Genomic DNA, 12,828 nt, shown 5'->3' with positions numbered 1-12,828 from the left:
GTATGTAAAAAATAGTAACGAATTAAAAAAGGAAACAAAGTTTAAAAATGTATTTATTTTTACATACTGACATATATTCCATAGTTTGTGGACCCCATAGCTTTCATGCAAACTATATATTATGCACCAGTTTGGGTTATTTTCTACCAAACAAATGTAGCAGAATACATTTTGGCCTAAATTTATGAAAAAAACGTTATATGTTTGCAAAATGTTATAACAGAAATGAAGAAAAATTTTTTTTTTTTCAAAAATGTGGGTTTTTTTTTGTTTATATAACAGTAGTGGTTCAGTGCCACCAAAAGAAAGCTCTGCGTGAAAAAAAATCTAAATTTCATTTGGTGACAGCATTGCATGACCGCGCAATTGCCAGTTAAAGTAGCGCACTGCTTAACAGCAAACATTATTATTATTATTATACAGGATTTATATAGCGCCAACAGTTTGCTCAGCGCTTTACAATGTAAAGGGAGACAATACAGCAACAATACAGGAGGGTTAGGAGGGCCCTGATCCTTGGAGCTTACAATCTAGGAGGGAGGGGCTAGTGGTACAAAAGGTAGTAACTGTGGGGGATGGACTGGTTGGAAGAGTAAAACATCGCAGGGTCGTGAAGGAGGTAAAGCTTTCCGGAGGTCAGTGGTTATGAAAACTGGTTTGTGATAGGTAGCTGGGCCCTCTGGTGAGCAGACTGCCCATGGACAGATTGTAGGATTCATAGCACAGCCATCCAGTCATGCAGTGGTTAACGTCCATAGCCGGAGGGATGCCGGTGATGTGTGTTTCTCAGCGTCCAGAGAAGGCTGGTCAGAGCTCAAGGTGGGAGGTGTTGGGGCAGAGCTCAGCGGGGGCTGATTGGGCAGAGCTCGTGGTGGGCGGTGTTTGGATAGAGCTCGGAGGGAAGTGATTGGGCAGAGCTCGGGGTGGGCGGTGTCTGGTTGGAGCACGGTGGGAGGCGGCGGCCAGCCAGTATGAGATCACAGGGCCTTATGTGAGAGGCCCGCTCTGCTCCTCATTTCCCCGAGCCTCCAATGAGAGAACTCGGAGCCGGATGCCATCACAGCCCGAGTGACATCATCATCACACTCCAGCTGCTGCCTGTGCGTGGAAACTTTCAATGAGCGCCTCTCGTCCGCTGTGTTGCCGTCATGTCCTGAGCTCCGCGCCTTCCTCCAGGCTGGGATCTGAGCGCACTGACAACATTTTCTGATCGCGTCCTTCCATTGCTCTGCAGTAACAGCAGACCATGGGATTGCCTCCGCTGGAGTTCAGTGACTGCTATCTGGATAGCCCGCAGTTCAGGGAGAGGCTGAAATCCCATGAAACCGAGCTGGAGAAGACCAACAAGTTCATTAAAGAGCTTATCAAGGATGGCAAATCACTGGTGGCAGCACACAAGAGTAAGTGTGGGTACGGGGGTGGGGCAGAGTGCCTCTGGGAACCGGCGATGGATTGCCAGTCATCAGTCATGGAATAATGACAGGAAAGGCTAGCACAGTCCTAGCAGTGTCTTATCACAAGGCTGGCCAGGTGTGGGAACTAAACCGTGACAGCCAGCCAGTCAGTCAGATCAGTGCAGGGTGTCAGTGCCAGGGAGAGCCAAAACCAACATTACACAGCATTTCCTATATATCACTGCAACTGAGAGAACCGAGCGCTGAGACACTGGAAGAGCTCCACAACACAGCCTCAGCCACCTGTCTTATAGATGACTGAGTGCAGACCACTGTACCCCTGTCCTGTGCAGGGGGGACGCTGTGCTGTAGTCGGATGACTGAGCGCAGACCACTGTACCCCTGTCCTGTGCAGGGGGGACGCTGTGCTGTAGTCGGATGACTGAGCGCAGACCACTGTACCCCTGTCCAGTGCGGGGGGACGCTGTGCTGTAGTCGGATGACTGAGCGCAGACCACTGTACCCCTGTCCTGTGCAGGGGGGACGCTGTGCTGTAGTCGGATGACTGAGCGCAGACCACTGTACCCCTGTCCAGTGCGGGGGGACGCTGTGCTGTGGTCGGATGACTGAGCGCAGACCACTGTACCCCTGTGTGGGGGGACACTGTGCTGTAGTCAGATGACTGAGCGCTGGCCACTGCACCCCTGTCCTGTGCGGGGGGACGCTGTGCTGTAGTCAGATGACTGAGCACAGACCACTGTTGTCCTGTGCGGGGGAGGCGCTGTGCTGTAGTCAGATGACTGAGCGCAGACCACTGTACCCCTGTCGTGTGTGTGGGGGACGACGCTGTGCTGTAGTCAGATGACTGAGCGCTGGCCACTGTTCACCTGTCCTATGCGGGGGGACGCTGTGCTGTAGTCAGATGACTGAGCGCTGGCCACTGTACTCCTGTGCTATGCTGGGTGCTATTACTGTAGTACTGTCCTATGCAGGGAAACGCTGTGTTGTAGTTTTATAACTGATTGCTGAGTCCTCCAGGTTTGTCATGTGTAGGCTTACAGTGTGCTGTAGTCATATAGGTAACTGATTGCTGTGCACTGTAGTCGTGTCCAGGGTTACAGTGTGATGTAATCAGCTGATTGCCTGTGCTGTACACCCTTCCTGTGCAGAATTACAGTGTGCTGTAGTGATATCACTAGCCACTATAGTTTTGTCCTATACAAGGTAACACTGTGCTGTAGTCAGATCACTGATTGCTGTCCACTGTAGTCCTCTCCTATGAAGGCTTACAGTCAGATCTCTTCAGAGTGCTGACCACTGTAGTCCTGTCTTGTACAGGGTAACACTGTGCTGTAGTCAGATAACTGATTGTGTGCTGTAGTCATTTACTTTGTAGGATTACAGTGTGATGTAGTCATATAACTGTCCAATGTAAGTTTACAGTGGGCTGTAGACAGATCACTGATTTCTGTCCACTGTAGTCTTGTCCTATGCAGGGTAACATCAGATAACTGATTGTGTGCTGTAGTCATTTACTTTGCAGGATTACAATGTGATGTAGTTATATAACTGTCCAATGTAAGCTTACAGTGTGCTGTAGACAGATCACTGATTGCTGTAGTCCTGTGCTGTGCTGAGTTCTCAGGTGCTGCAGTCAGATAACTGATTGATGTGTTCTCTAGTCCTGTCCAATGCAATCTTACAGTGTGCAGTAGACAGATCACTGATTGCTGTGTACTGTAGTCCTGTCATGTGCAGCGTTCTGGGGTGCTGTAGTTAGAGCACTACTTGCTGCTCATTGAGATCCTTTTCTGTTCATTGTTACAGTGTGTTGTAGTGACATAACTGATTGCTGTGCACTGTAGTTCCTTCTTTTGCAGAGTTACTATGTACTGTAGTCATATAACTAATTGCTGTGCACTGTTGTCATGTACTATGTAGGATTAAAGTGTGCTGTAGTCATATAACTGATTGCTGTCACTGTTGGCTTTTCTTTATCTTTTGCAAATTACAATGTGTTTTAGTCAGCTGATTACGGCACACTGTACTGCTGCCCTACACAGGGGTATAGTGTGTTGTAGTCCTATAACTAATGCTGCCCACTGTAGTGCTGTCATTTTTACAAGCTTGCAGTGTCCTGTAGTCATATAATGGTCCTTTGCAAGCTTACAGTGTGCTGTAGTCCGATAACTGCTGTGTTATGTTGCCTTGTTCCATGCAGGATTACAGAGTGCTGTAGTCATATAATTGATTGCATACTGTATTCCTGTGCTGTGCAGGATTACAATGTGCAGTAGTCGTACAACTGTCCTATGGAGGCTTACAGTGTGCTGTAGTCAGATGAGTACTGTTGCTCTGTTCCATGCAGGATTAGAGTGCTGTAGTCATACAAAAGATTGTTGTGCGCTGTTTGTCAACAGTGTGCTGTAGTCATATCATTGATTGCTGTGTACTCTGGTCCCGTGCTGTGTAGGAGTAAAATGTGCGGTAGTCAGCTGATTGCCTGTACTGTACTCCTTTCCTGTGCAGGATTACAATGTTCTGTAGTCATATAACTGATTGCCTGTACTGTACTCCTTTCCTGTGCAGAGCTGTATCCACATAACTGATTGCTGTTCACTGTAATGCAGGATTCCAATGTGCTGCAGTCAGATAATGATTGCTGTGCACTGTACTCCTGTTCTTTGCAGGATAACAGTGTGTTGTAGCCATATAACTAATTGCTGTGTATCGTAGTCCTGTGCAGAATTACAATGTGGTGTAGCCAAATAACTGCTGTCCACTTTAGCCCCATCCTGTGCAAGCTTACACTGGGGTTTATTTACTAAAGATGGTTCACTCAGAATCGTGCACTTCTGCATGGAAGCCAATCAGCTTCCAGGTTTTATTGCGAATGCTTAATTGAACAAACAGGTTAGAAGCTGATTGGTTACCATGCACAGCTGCACCAGATTCTGAGTGATCCAGCTTTAGTAAATTAACCCCAATGTGTTGTAGTCCTACATACTGATTGCTTATACTGTATTCCTTTCTTGTGCAGGATTTATTTAGTGCTGTAGTCCAATAAATGATGGATGTGCACTGTAGTCCTGTCTTATGTGGGGAAACAGTGTGCTGTAGTCGTATAACTGATTGCTGTATCGTCCTGACATGAGTAGGTTTACATTGTGTTGTGTACAGTACTCCTTTCCTTTGCAGATTACAGTGTGCTGTAGTCAGCTGATTGCTGTGCATTGTATGCCTTTCCCGTGCAGGATTACAGTGTGCTGTAGTCAGAAAACAGTTTGCTGTGCACTATAGTTCTGTCCTTTGCAAGGCATAGTGTGCTGTGATCAGATAACTGATGTTTTCTGCTGTAGTCCTGTCTATGCAAGCTTACAGTGTGCTGTAGTTAGATACGTGATTGCTGTTCACTGTAGCCCTGTCCTATGCAGTGTTGCTAAGTAATCTAGTCATTCAACTGATTGCTGTATAATGTTGTAATTTCCTGTGCAGGATTACAGTGTGCTAAATGCATGATTTCTATAAACTGCACTTTTATCTCTGCAGGTATGCAGTAGTCAGATAACTGATTGTTGTGCATTCTAGTCCTGACCTATGCAGGGTTACAATGTGCTGTAGTCACATTCCAGATTGCTGTATACTGTAGCCCTGTCCTGCTCAAGGTGTTAATGTGCTGTAGTCAGATATCTGATTGCTGAATTGTACCATAGTCCTGCCTGTGCAGGGTTAGAATGTACTGTAGTAAGATATCTGATTGCTGAATTGTATCATAGTCCTGCCTGTGCAGGGTTACAATGTGCTGTAGTCAGATATCTGATTGCTATATACCATAGTCCTGCCTGTGCAGGGTTACAATGTGCTGTAGTCCGATATCTGATTGCTATATACCATAGTCCTGCCTGTGCAGGGTTAATATAATGTGCTGTAGTCAGATAACTGATTGCTGTCCTATGCAAGCTTACAGTGTGCTGAAGTTAGATAACTGATTGCTGTGTACTGTAGATCTGTCCTGTGCGGGATTCTCGGGTGCTGTAGTCAGATAACGGAGGTCCTTTTCTGTTCAGGATTACAGTGTGCTGTAGTGACATAACAGATTTCTGTGCACTGTTGTCCTGCCCTCTGAAAGGTTACAGTGTGTTGTATTCATATAGTGATTACCATTTACTGTAGAGCTTTCCTTTGCAGATTACAGTGTGCTGTAGTCACATAGCTGATTGCTGTGTATTGTACTCATTTCCTGTGCAGTAGTACAGTGTGCCATAGTCATATAACTGATGTATACTGTAGTTCTGTCCTGTGCAGGGTTCCAGGGTGCTGTAGTCAGATAACTGATTGCTGTTACTGTTATCCTTTCCTTTCCAGATTAGTGTGCTGTAGTCACATAGCTGATTGCTATGTATTGTACTCCATTCATGTGCAGGATTACAATGTGCTATAGTCATATAACTGATTTGATGTATACCTTAGTTCTGTCCTGTGCAGGGTGTGTTTGTAGTGATTTAACTGATGGCTGTGCACTGTAGTCATTTCTTATGCAGGGTTACAGTGTCCTGTAGTCCTATAACTGAATGCTGTCACTGTACTGCCTTCCTGTCCAGGGTTACAGTGTCCTGTGGTTCTATAACTGATTGCTGTCACTGTACTGCCTTCCTGTCCAGGGTTACAGTGTGCTGTGGTCCTATAACTGATTGCTGTCACTGTACTGCCTTCCTGTCCAGGGTTACAGTGTCCTGTAGTCCTATAACTGAATGCTGTCACTGTACTGCCTTCCTGTCCAGGGTTACAGTGTCCTGTGGTTCTATAACTGATTGCTGTCACTGTACTGCCTTCCTGTCCAGGGTTACAGTGTGCTGTGGTCCTATAATTGAATGCTGTCACTGTACTGCCTTCCTGTCCAGGGTTACAGTGTGCTGTGGTCCTATAACTGATTGCTGTCACTGTACTGCCTTCCTGTCCAGGGTTACAGTGTCCTGTAGTCCTATAACTGAATGCTGTCACTGTACTGCCTTCCTGTCCAGGGTTACAGTGTCCTGTAGTTCTATAACTGATTGCTGTCACTGTACTGCCTTCCTGTCCAGAGTTACAGTGTGCTGTGGTCCTATAATTGGATGCTGTCACTGTACTGCCTTCCTGTCCAGGGTTACAGTGTCCTGTAGTCCTATAACTGAATGCTGTCACTGTACTGCCTTCCTGTCCAGGGTTACAGTGTCCTGTAGTCCTATAACTGAATGCTGTCACTGTACTGCCTTTCTGTCCGGGGATACAGTGTCCTGTAGTCCTATAACTAAATGCTGTCACTGTACTGCCTTCCTGTCCAGGGTTACAGTGTGCTGTGGTCCTATAATTGGATGCTGTCACTGTATTGCCTTCCTGTCCAGGGTTAGTGTGTGCTGTAGTTCTATAACTGATTGCTGTCACTGTATTGCCTTCCTGTCCAGGGTTACTGTGTGCTGTAGTTCTATAACTGAATGCTGTCACTGTACTGCCTTTCTGTCCAGGGTTACAGTATCCTGTAGTCCTATAACTGATTGCTGTCACTGTATTGCCTTCCTGTCCAGGTTTACAGTGTCCTGTAGTTCTATAACTGAATGCTGTCGCTGTACTGCCTTCCTGTCCAGGGTTACAGTGTGCTGTGGTCCTATAATTGGATGCTGTCACTATACTGCCTTCCTGTCCAGGGTTAGTGTGTGCTGTAGTCCTATAACTGATTGCTGTCACTGTACTGCCTTCCTGTCCAGGGTTACAGTGTGCTGTGGTCCTATAATTGGATGCTGTCGCTGTACTGCCTTCCTGTCCAGGGTTAGTGTGTGCTGTAGTTCTATAACTGAATGCTGTCACTGTACTGCCTTCCTGTCCAGGGTTAGTGTGTGCTGTAGTCCTATAACTGAATGCTGTCACTGTACTGCCTTTCTGTCCAGGGTTACAGTGTCCTGTAGTCCTATAACTGAATGCTGTCACTGTACTGCCTTCCTGTCCAGGGTTACAGTGTCCTGTAGTTCTATAACTGATTGCTGTCACTGTACTGCCTTCCTGTCCAGGGTTAGTGTGTGCTGTAGTTCTATAACTGAATGCTGTCACTGTACTGCCTTCCTGTCCAGGGTTACAGTGTCCTGTAGTTCTATAACTGATTGCTGTCACTGTACTGCCTTCCTGTCCAGGGTTAGTGTGTGCTGTAGTCCTATAACTGATTGCTGTCACTGTGCTCTTTCCTTTGCGAGTTACAGAGCGCTGCAGTCATAAAACTGATTGCCATGTACTGTAGTCATGTCATTTGCAAGTTTATAATCTGCTGCAGTCATATAATGGATTGCCTCACATTGTAGTACTTTGCTGCGTAGAGTTAGTGGGCTGTAGTCATATAATTGCTGTGCTCTGTAGTCCTTTCCTTTGCAGGATTATGCCCCACGATGAGACTATTGGACGAGTAATCATCCATTGTTTTTATTTTTTTGCATGCTAGTCTCATATTAAAAATTGAAGAGGTTAATAAAGTTATAAAAATTTGGAAGTGATGTATTGTATTTGTATTTTATTTTCAGATGAAAACTGTAGTGATTAAATGAAAATTGTACAATCTTGTATCATACGAGAAATTTTTGTGCTTGGCCCTTTGAGCAATTTTGGATGAAAGCTGCGTACTAATGATCAGAATATTGTATGATCTCTTAGAAAGTGGTATTTTTCGTATGATTTTCTGATCGTGTGTACTAGACTTCATGGTGTACTGTTGTCATATAACTGAATTGCTGGGCACGGTTTTTCTGTCCTGTTCGGGATTACGGTGTGCTGTAATCATCTAATGACTAGATTCTAGTGATTATTGTGTGCTATTGTCTCTCCCTGTGCAAGGTTATAAAGTGATGTACTCCATTAACTGATTGCTGTCAGTGTAATTTATTCCTGTGCAGGATTACTGTGTGTTGTACTCATAAAACTGATTGCAGTCACTGTAGTCCTTTCGTGCAGGATTACAATATAATGATGTCATATAACTGATCACTGTGTACTACTGTCCTATACAGGGTTACAATGTGCTGTAGTCATATCACTGATTGCTGTAAACTGTAGCCTTACCCTATGCAGGGTTACATTGTGCTGTACAGTGTCTGTCAAACTGATGGTATATACATTTTGTCTTTCAATTGACATAGTAACTACTGTATGACACGTGAAGGATGGAAGCAGTGTTGAATGATATTGGGCAGCACAGTGGCTAAATGGATAGCACTTCCTTCTGGCAGTACTAGGGTCGTTGGTTTGAATCCCAACCACCTGCCTGGAGTTTGCATGTTCTCCCTGTGCCTGTGTGGGTTTCCTCCAGGTACTCCAGTTTCCTCCTACACTCAAAAAGCCATGCTGGTAGGTTAATTGGCTCCTGTCTAAATTGGCCCTAGTATGTATATGTATGGATCTAAGTTAGGGACCTTAGATTTGTAAGCCCCTTGAGGGTTAGGAACTGATCTGAATGTATATAAGTATGGAGCTATACAAGTACCTGCAATAATATAAAGCCACTTGTGATGGCAGGTATCCCTGGTGCAGGGGCGGACTGACAACTCATGGGGCCCCTGAGCAATAGGGGATCATGGGGCCCCTGTGTCCCTGCCAAAACGCAAAAAAAGCCTATGAAAAAGGTACCAGGGGCATCTCATGGGGCCCCCTAGTGTCCCCTGGCCCTCAGGCAGTGCCTGAGTTTCCAAATGGTCAGTCCGCCCCTGCCCTGGTGTGTTCATGTATTATTTTGGCTGGGTTTTTCTTTTTAGAGATTTACAGTATTGTGCTTGTATCTACAGATCATTTATTTCCATCTAAATATTGAGTATAATGGGATGCCTGAGCTACACTTTATGTTCACTACTTGTGGAAGAAGTATTGGTCCGATATCTAGAGTGTAATGTATGGGATATTTTCATTACTGTGCTGTTTGTGAAATTTAATAACTTAGGTCTCATGTATACTGCTGTTCCTAATCGTGAGTTTAGGAGCATTTTGGCGCGTTTTTTTTTTTTTTTGCCAAAGCCCCTGAACTCAACTCAATAAGCCTAGGTGTCCATGTACACCTAGGCTTTTATCAGAGTTTAGGGGCAGTTAAACGTTCCTCTTCTGAATGCAGAATAATCAGGTTCAGGAGAGGAATGTTTTGGGCAAAAAAACACGTGGAAACGTGGCTAAACGCTAGCTGTGTTTTGGGTGTTTATCCATGTCAGTGGAAAATACTCTGGCCAATCAAATGACTAAAGCGCTAAACGTAGCACGTCTTGCCACGTTTTAGCGGTTTTTTTTTCTGCTGCCAGGAGAGCTTAACCACTAGGTAAGTTCATGTGTACATGTGGTCTTACTCTTTCTGGTTGGACATGCTGGATTTACCATGTTTCTATTTTATGTATTTTTGTGGGTTTCTTTTCCCTTTTTTTTTTTTTTTTTTTTTTTTTTTTAATGTAGCAGTCAGTTCATCAAGGTTCACACTGGTGTCGCCCTTTAAAGAAGACTGATTTCTGTCTTCGTCTTCTAAAAATACTAGCTCCCTTGCTCTTATATTAATGGCTTTAGCACATTCTGAGTCTTGGTCTGATTTGGAGGTCTTGAGCCACTGACCTTCATATATCTGCAAGCTTGTTCCATGTTTTTGACTCTGTGTATTAAAGTGGAACTGAACTCCTCCCCTCTCGCTCCCTTGCTGGGTCTAACATCTTCATGTTGGTCTTCTTCCAGGTTCAGGATCTTCTGTCATCTTACTTGGCCTGGCTGGAATGAAGTAACTGCTGTGCAGGTGCATGGGAGTTTATTCTTTCTTACAGTGAATCTGTCAAGCTACATTAAAGTGATTCTAAAGGTTCAGTTTTTCTAAACCTTTTTTTTTTTTTTTTAAAAATGTTATACTTACCTGTTCTGTGCAGTGATTTTGTACACAGCAGCACCAGTTCTCTCCTCAAGTCCCCCACTGGCACTCCTGGCTCCTCCCCCTTGACCAATGCCCCCCCGATAGCAAACCGCTTGCTGTGGGGGCACTGGTGCGTTCTCGCTCCCGAACACCGCTCTATGCGTCCATAAGATACATAGAGCTGTAGCTTGTCCCACCCCTCGCTCTCTCCTCATTGGCTCACTGGCTGTGATGGACAGCAGTGGGAGCCAATGGCTGCTGTGTCTCAGCCAGTGATGTGAGGGAGACCTGGGACAGTTGAGGTTCCCGTGCACATTGCTGGATTGAGAGGTGGCTCAGGTTAGTATTAGGGGGCCATGGGGGGAGCAGAACACAGACAGAATGCATAAAGTTAAAATACCTTCAGCCTTCATGACCACTTTAAGGTGCACATGCGCAGCTAAGTGCACAATCGACTGTTGTGAACAGGCAGGTAAGTTTGTTTTATTGGAGAAGAAACATAGCATGTATATAATAAGGAGAGTGCTTGTTTGCATTGATTTTTTTTTTTTTTTTTTTTTTTCTTTTTACAGCTTTAGAGTAGAATTGCAGGACATACCTAACTAATCTTAAAATGCTCCCTTCCCACTCCTATTACCTATATTGACTAATCTGTGTAAGAATAATCTGTATATTTTATTACAGGTACTTATATAGCACTGTCAATTTACGCAGCACTTTACATATATATTGTACATTCACATCAGTCCCTAACCCTCAAGGGGCGTACAATCTAAGGTCCCTAACTCACATTCATACATACACATACTAGGGCCAATTTAAACAGGAGCCAGTTAACCTACCAGCGTGTCTTTGGAGTGTGGGAGTAAACCGGAGTACCCAGAGGGAAACCCACATTGATACAGGGAGAGCATGCAAACTCCAGGCAGGTGGTGCCGTGGTTGGGATTCAAACCAACGACCCTAGTACTGCCAGTTGGAAGTTTAGCCACTGTGCTGCCCATTTCAGCTCACTCCTGTCCATTCATGTGACCTGGCTCCCCTTGTGTCAGCCAGCAGATGCTGCAAGGGAGAGGAGGGAGCATCAACAACAGATGGGCCATTAATGCTATGGATGATTTCACTGCTCCAGGCTATACCAACCATTGTCAAGTGCTCTCTCTTCTCCCCTTCAGCCGGTGCTGGCTGACACAGGGGATATCGCATGACCAGAACGGAACGACCTGAAAATAGGTAAGTATTTAGACCTTTCTTACAGGGTAATCAGAATAGGTGTTAGGATGGGAGAGGGAGCATTTTTAAGATTAGTTTGGTATTTTCTGGAATTCTACTTTAATGGCAGAAACAGCCAGGCGACTTGCATTTTTAGAAGCTCAGTAATGTCCGCTCACATTTCTTTTAGTATGGGTTTCTTTTACAGTGCACCTATGTTTTTCCCATGGTGAATGGTCAAAGTAAGGACTCATTTACACATGCGACAAGGTCTGCCGGGTCTCTGCAAAGTGATCCATGGTTGGATTGTTTTTCAGAGGAATTTGATGGGCAGTGAGGAGATGATATGTTAACATATGGACCCGCACATTTGGAATCGGTCAATTTTACATCTGATAGAACAACAAAGGTGTGTGGGAATGGAAGATAAGCGAGACTGGCTTTAAAGAGACTGTTACTTTGCTCTGAATGCCAAAGCAGCAAAGTCTCTTTAATGTCTGCTCCCCCCAGCACACTGACCTTCCCTGCTGTGCCATTCAGCAGTCAGCAATATAGAAAGTAAGCCATGTGTAGGCTCTAAGGTTCTGTGGTGCTGTCACATTAGAACATGAAAAGAGACCGTGAACAAATAATTCAAAAGATGAAATATGGATCTGTGAGAAATAATAGCTGAATAGCAGGTTGATGCAAAATACAAAATGATCTCATGTCTTGGCAATAGTTAGATCTGAAATGTGAACATTATGCAGATGAAATCCTTATTAGATAGGATACACAATGCAATATATGTAGCTCCTACATTTGAGTGGCTTGAGCCCATAGAGGGGTTGAGCCATCAGTGATGCCTTGTCATGTTTACAGGCAGGAATGCCATAGCCTGAAAATGCTGGTGGATATGAGCTATGATCAGGCTGTCTTATCTGCAGCAGAATCCTGGTATTAAATGGTTATTCTGTAGGCTTGATGCATCTGAATGTTTAAAAATAACTCCTAGATTGGTGAATCAGCTACACAGCACAGCCCCAAGTGCCTGGAGTTACAGTGTAAATGTATTAAAAGCCGAATATATTCTGTGACGATTCCTCCCCTTTTAGTTCTATGCTCTTCTCTGAGCATATTAACCCAGCACAGGGGCGGACTGACCATTCGGGTACTCGGGCACTGCCCGGGGGCCCCACGAGATGCCCCTAGTACCTTTTTTATAGGCTTTTTTTTTTTGGGGAGTTTGAGTGTGGATGAGGACACAGGGGCCCCATGATCCCTATTGCCTGGGGGCCCCATGAGTTGTCAGTCCGCCCCTGACCCAGCACCCAAATTAGTATGTATTCTATACTGCACC

At 44.9% G+C, this 12,828-nt stretch overlaps 1 protein-coding gene across 3 annotated transcripts in view; it reads left to right on the top strand.

Moving 5' to 3' along the window:
• The first annotated feature begins 986 nt into the window (after nt 1-986).
• Nucleotides 987-12,828, top strand: part of ARHGAP26 (Rho GTPase activating protein 26) — a 643,079-nt gene continuing 631,237 nt past the window's right edge. For all 3 annotated transcript variants that reach the window (XM_089673029.1, XM_089673028.1, XM_089673027.1), the window contains exon 1: nt 987-1,400. In XM_089673029.1, the coding sequence (XP_089529155.1) occupies nt 1,247-1,400 (154 nt within the window). In that variant the 5' untranslated portion in view covers nt 987-1,246. The remainder of the gene's footprint in view (nt 1,401-12,828) is intronic.

The sequence above is a fragment of the Staurois parvus genome, unplaced genomic scaffold (assembly GCF_062004578.1).
Source record: "Staurois parvus isolate SC_StPar_1 unplaced genomic scaffold, SC_StPar_1.0 ptg000133l, whole genome shotgun sequence".
In the NCBI taxonomy this organism is placed as follows: domain Eukaryota; kingdom Metazoa; phylum Chordata; class Amphibia; order Anura; family Ranidae; genus Staurois; species Staurois parvus.
This window is presented reverse-complemented; position numbering and strand designations above follow the sequence as displayed.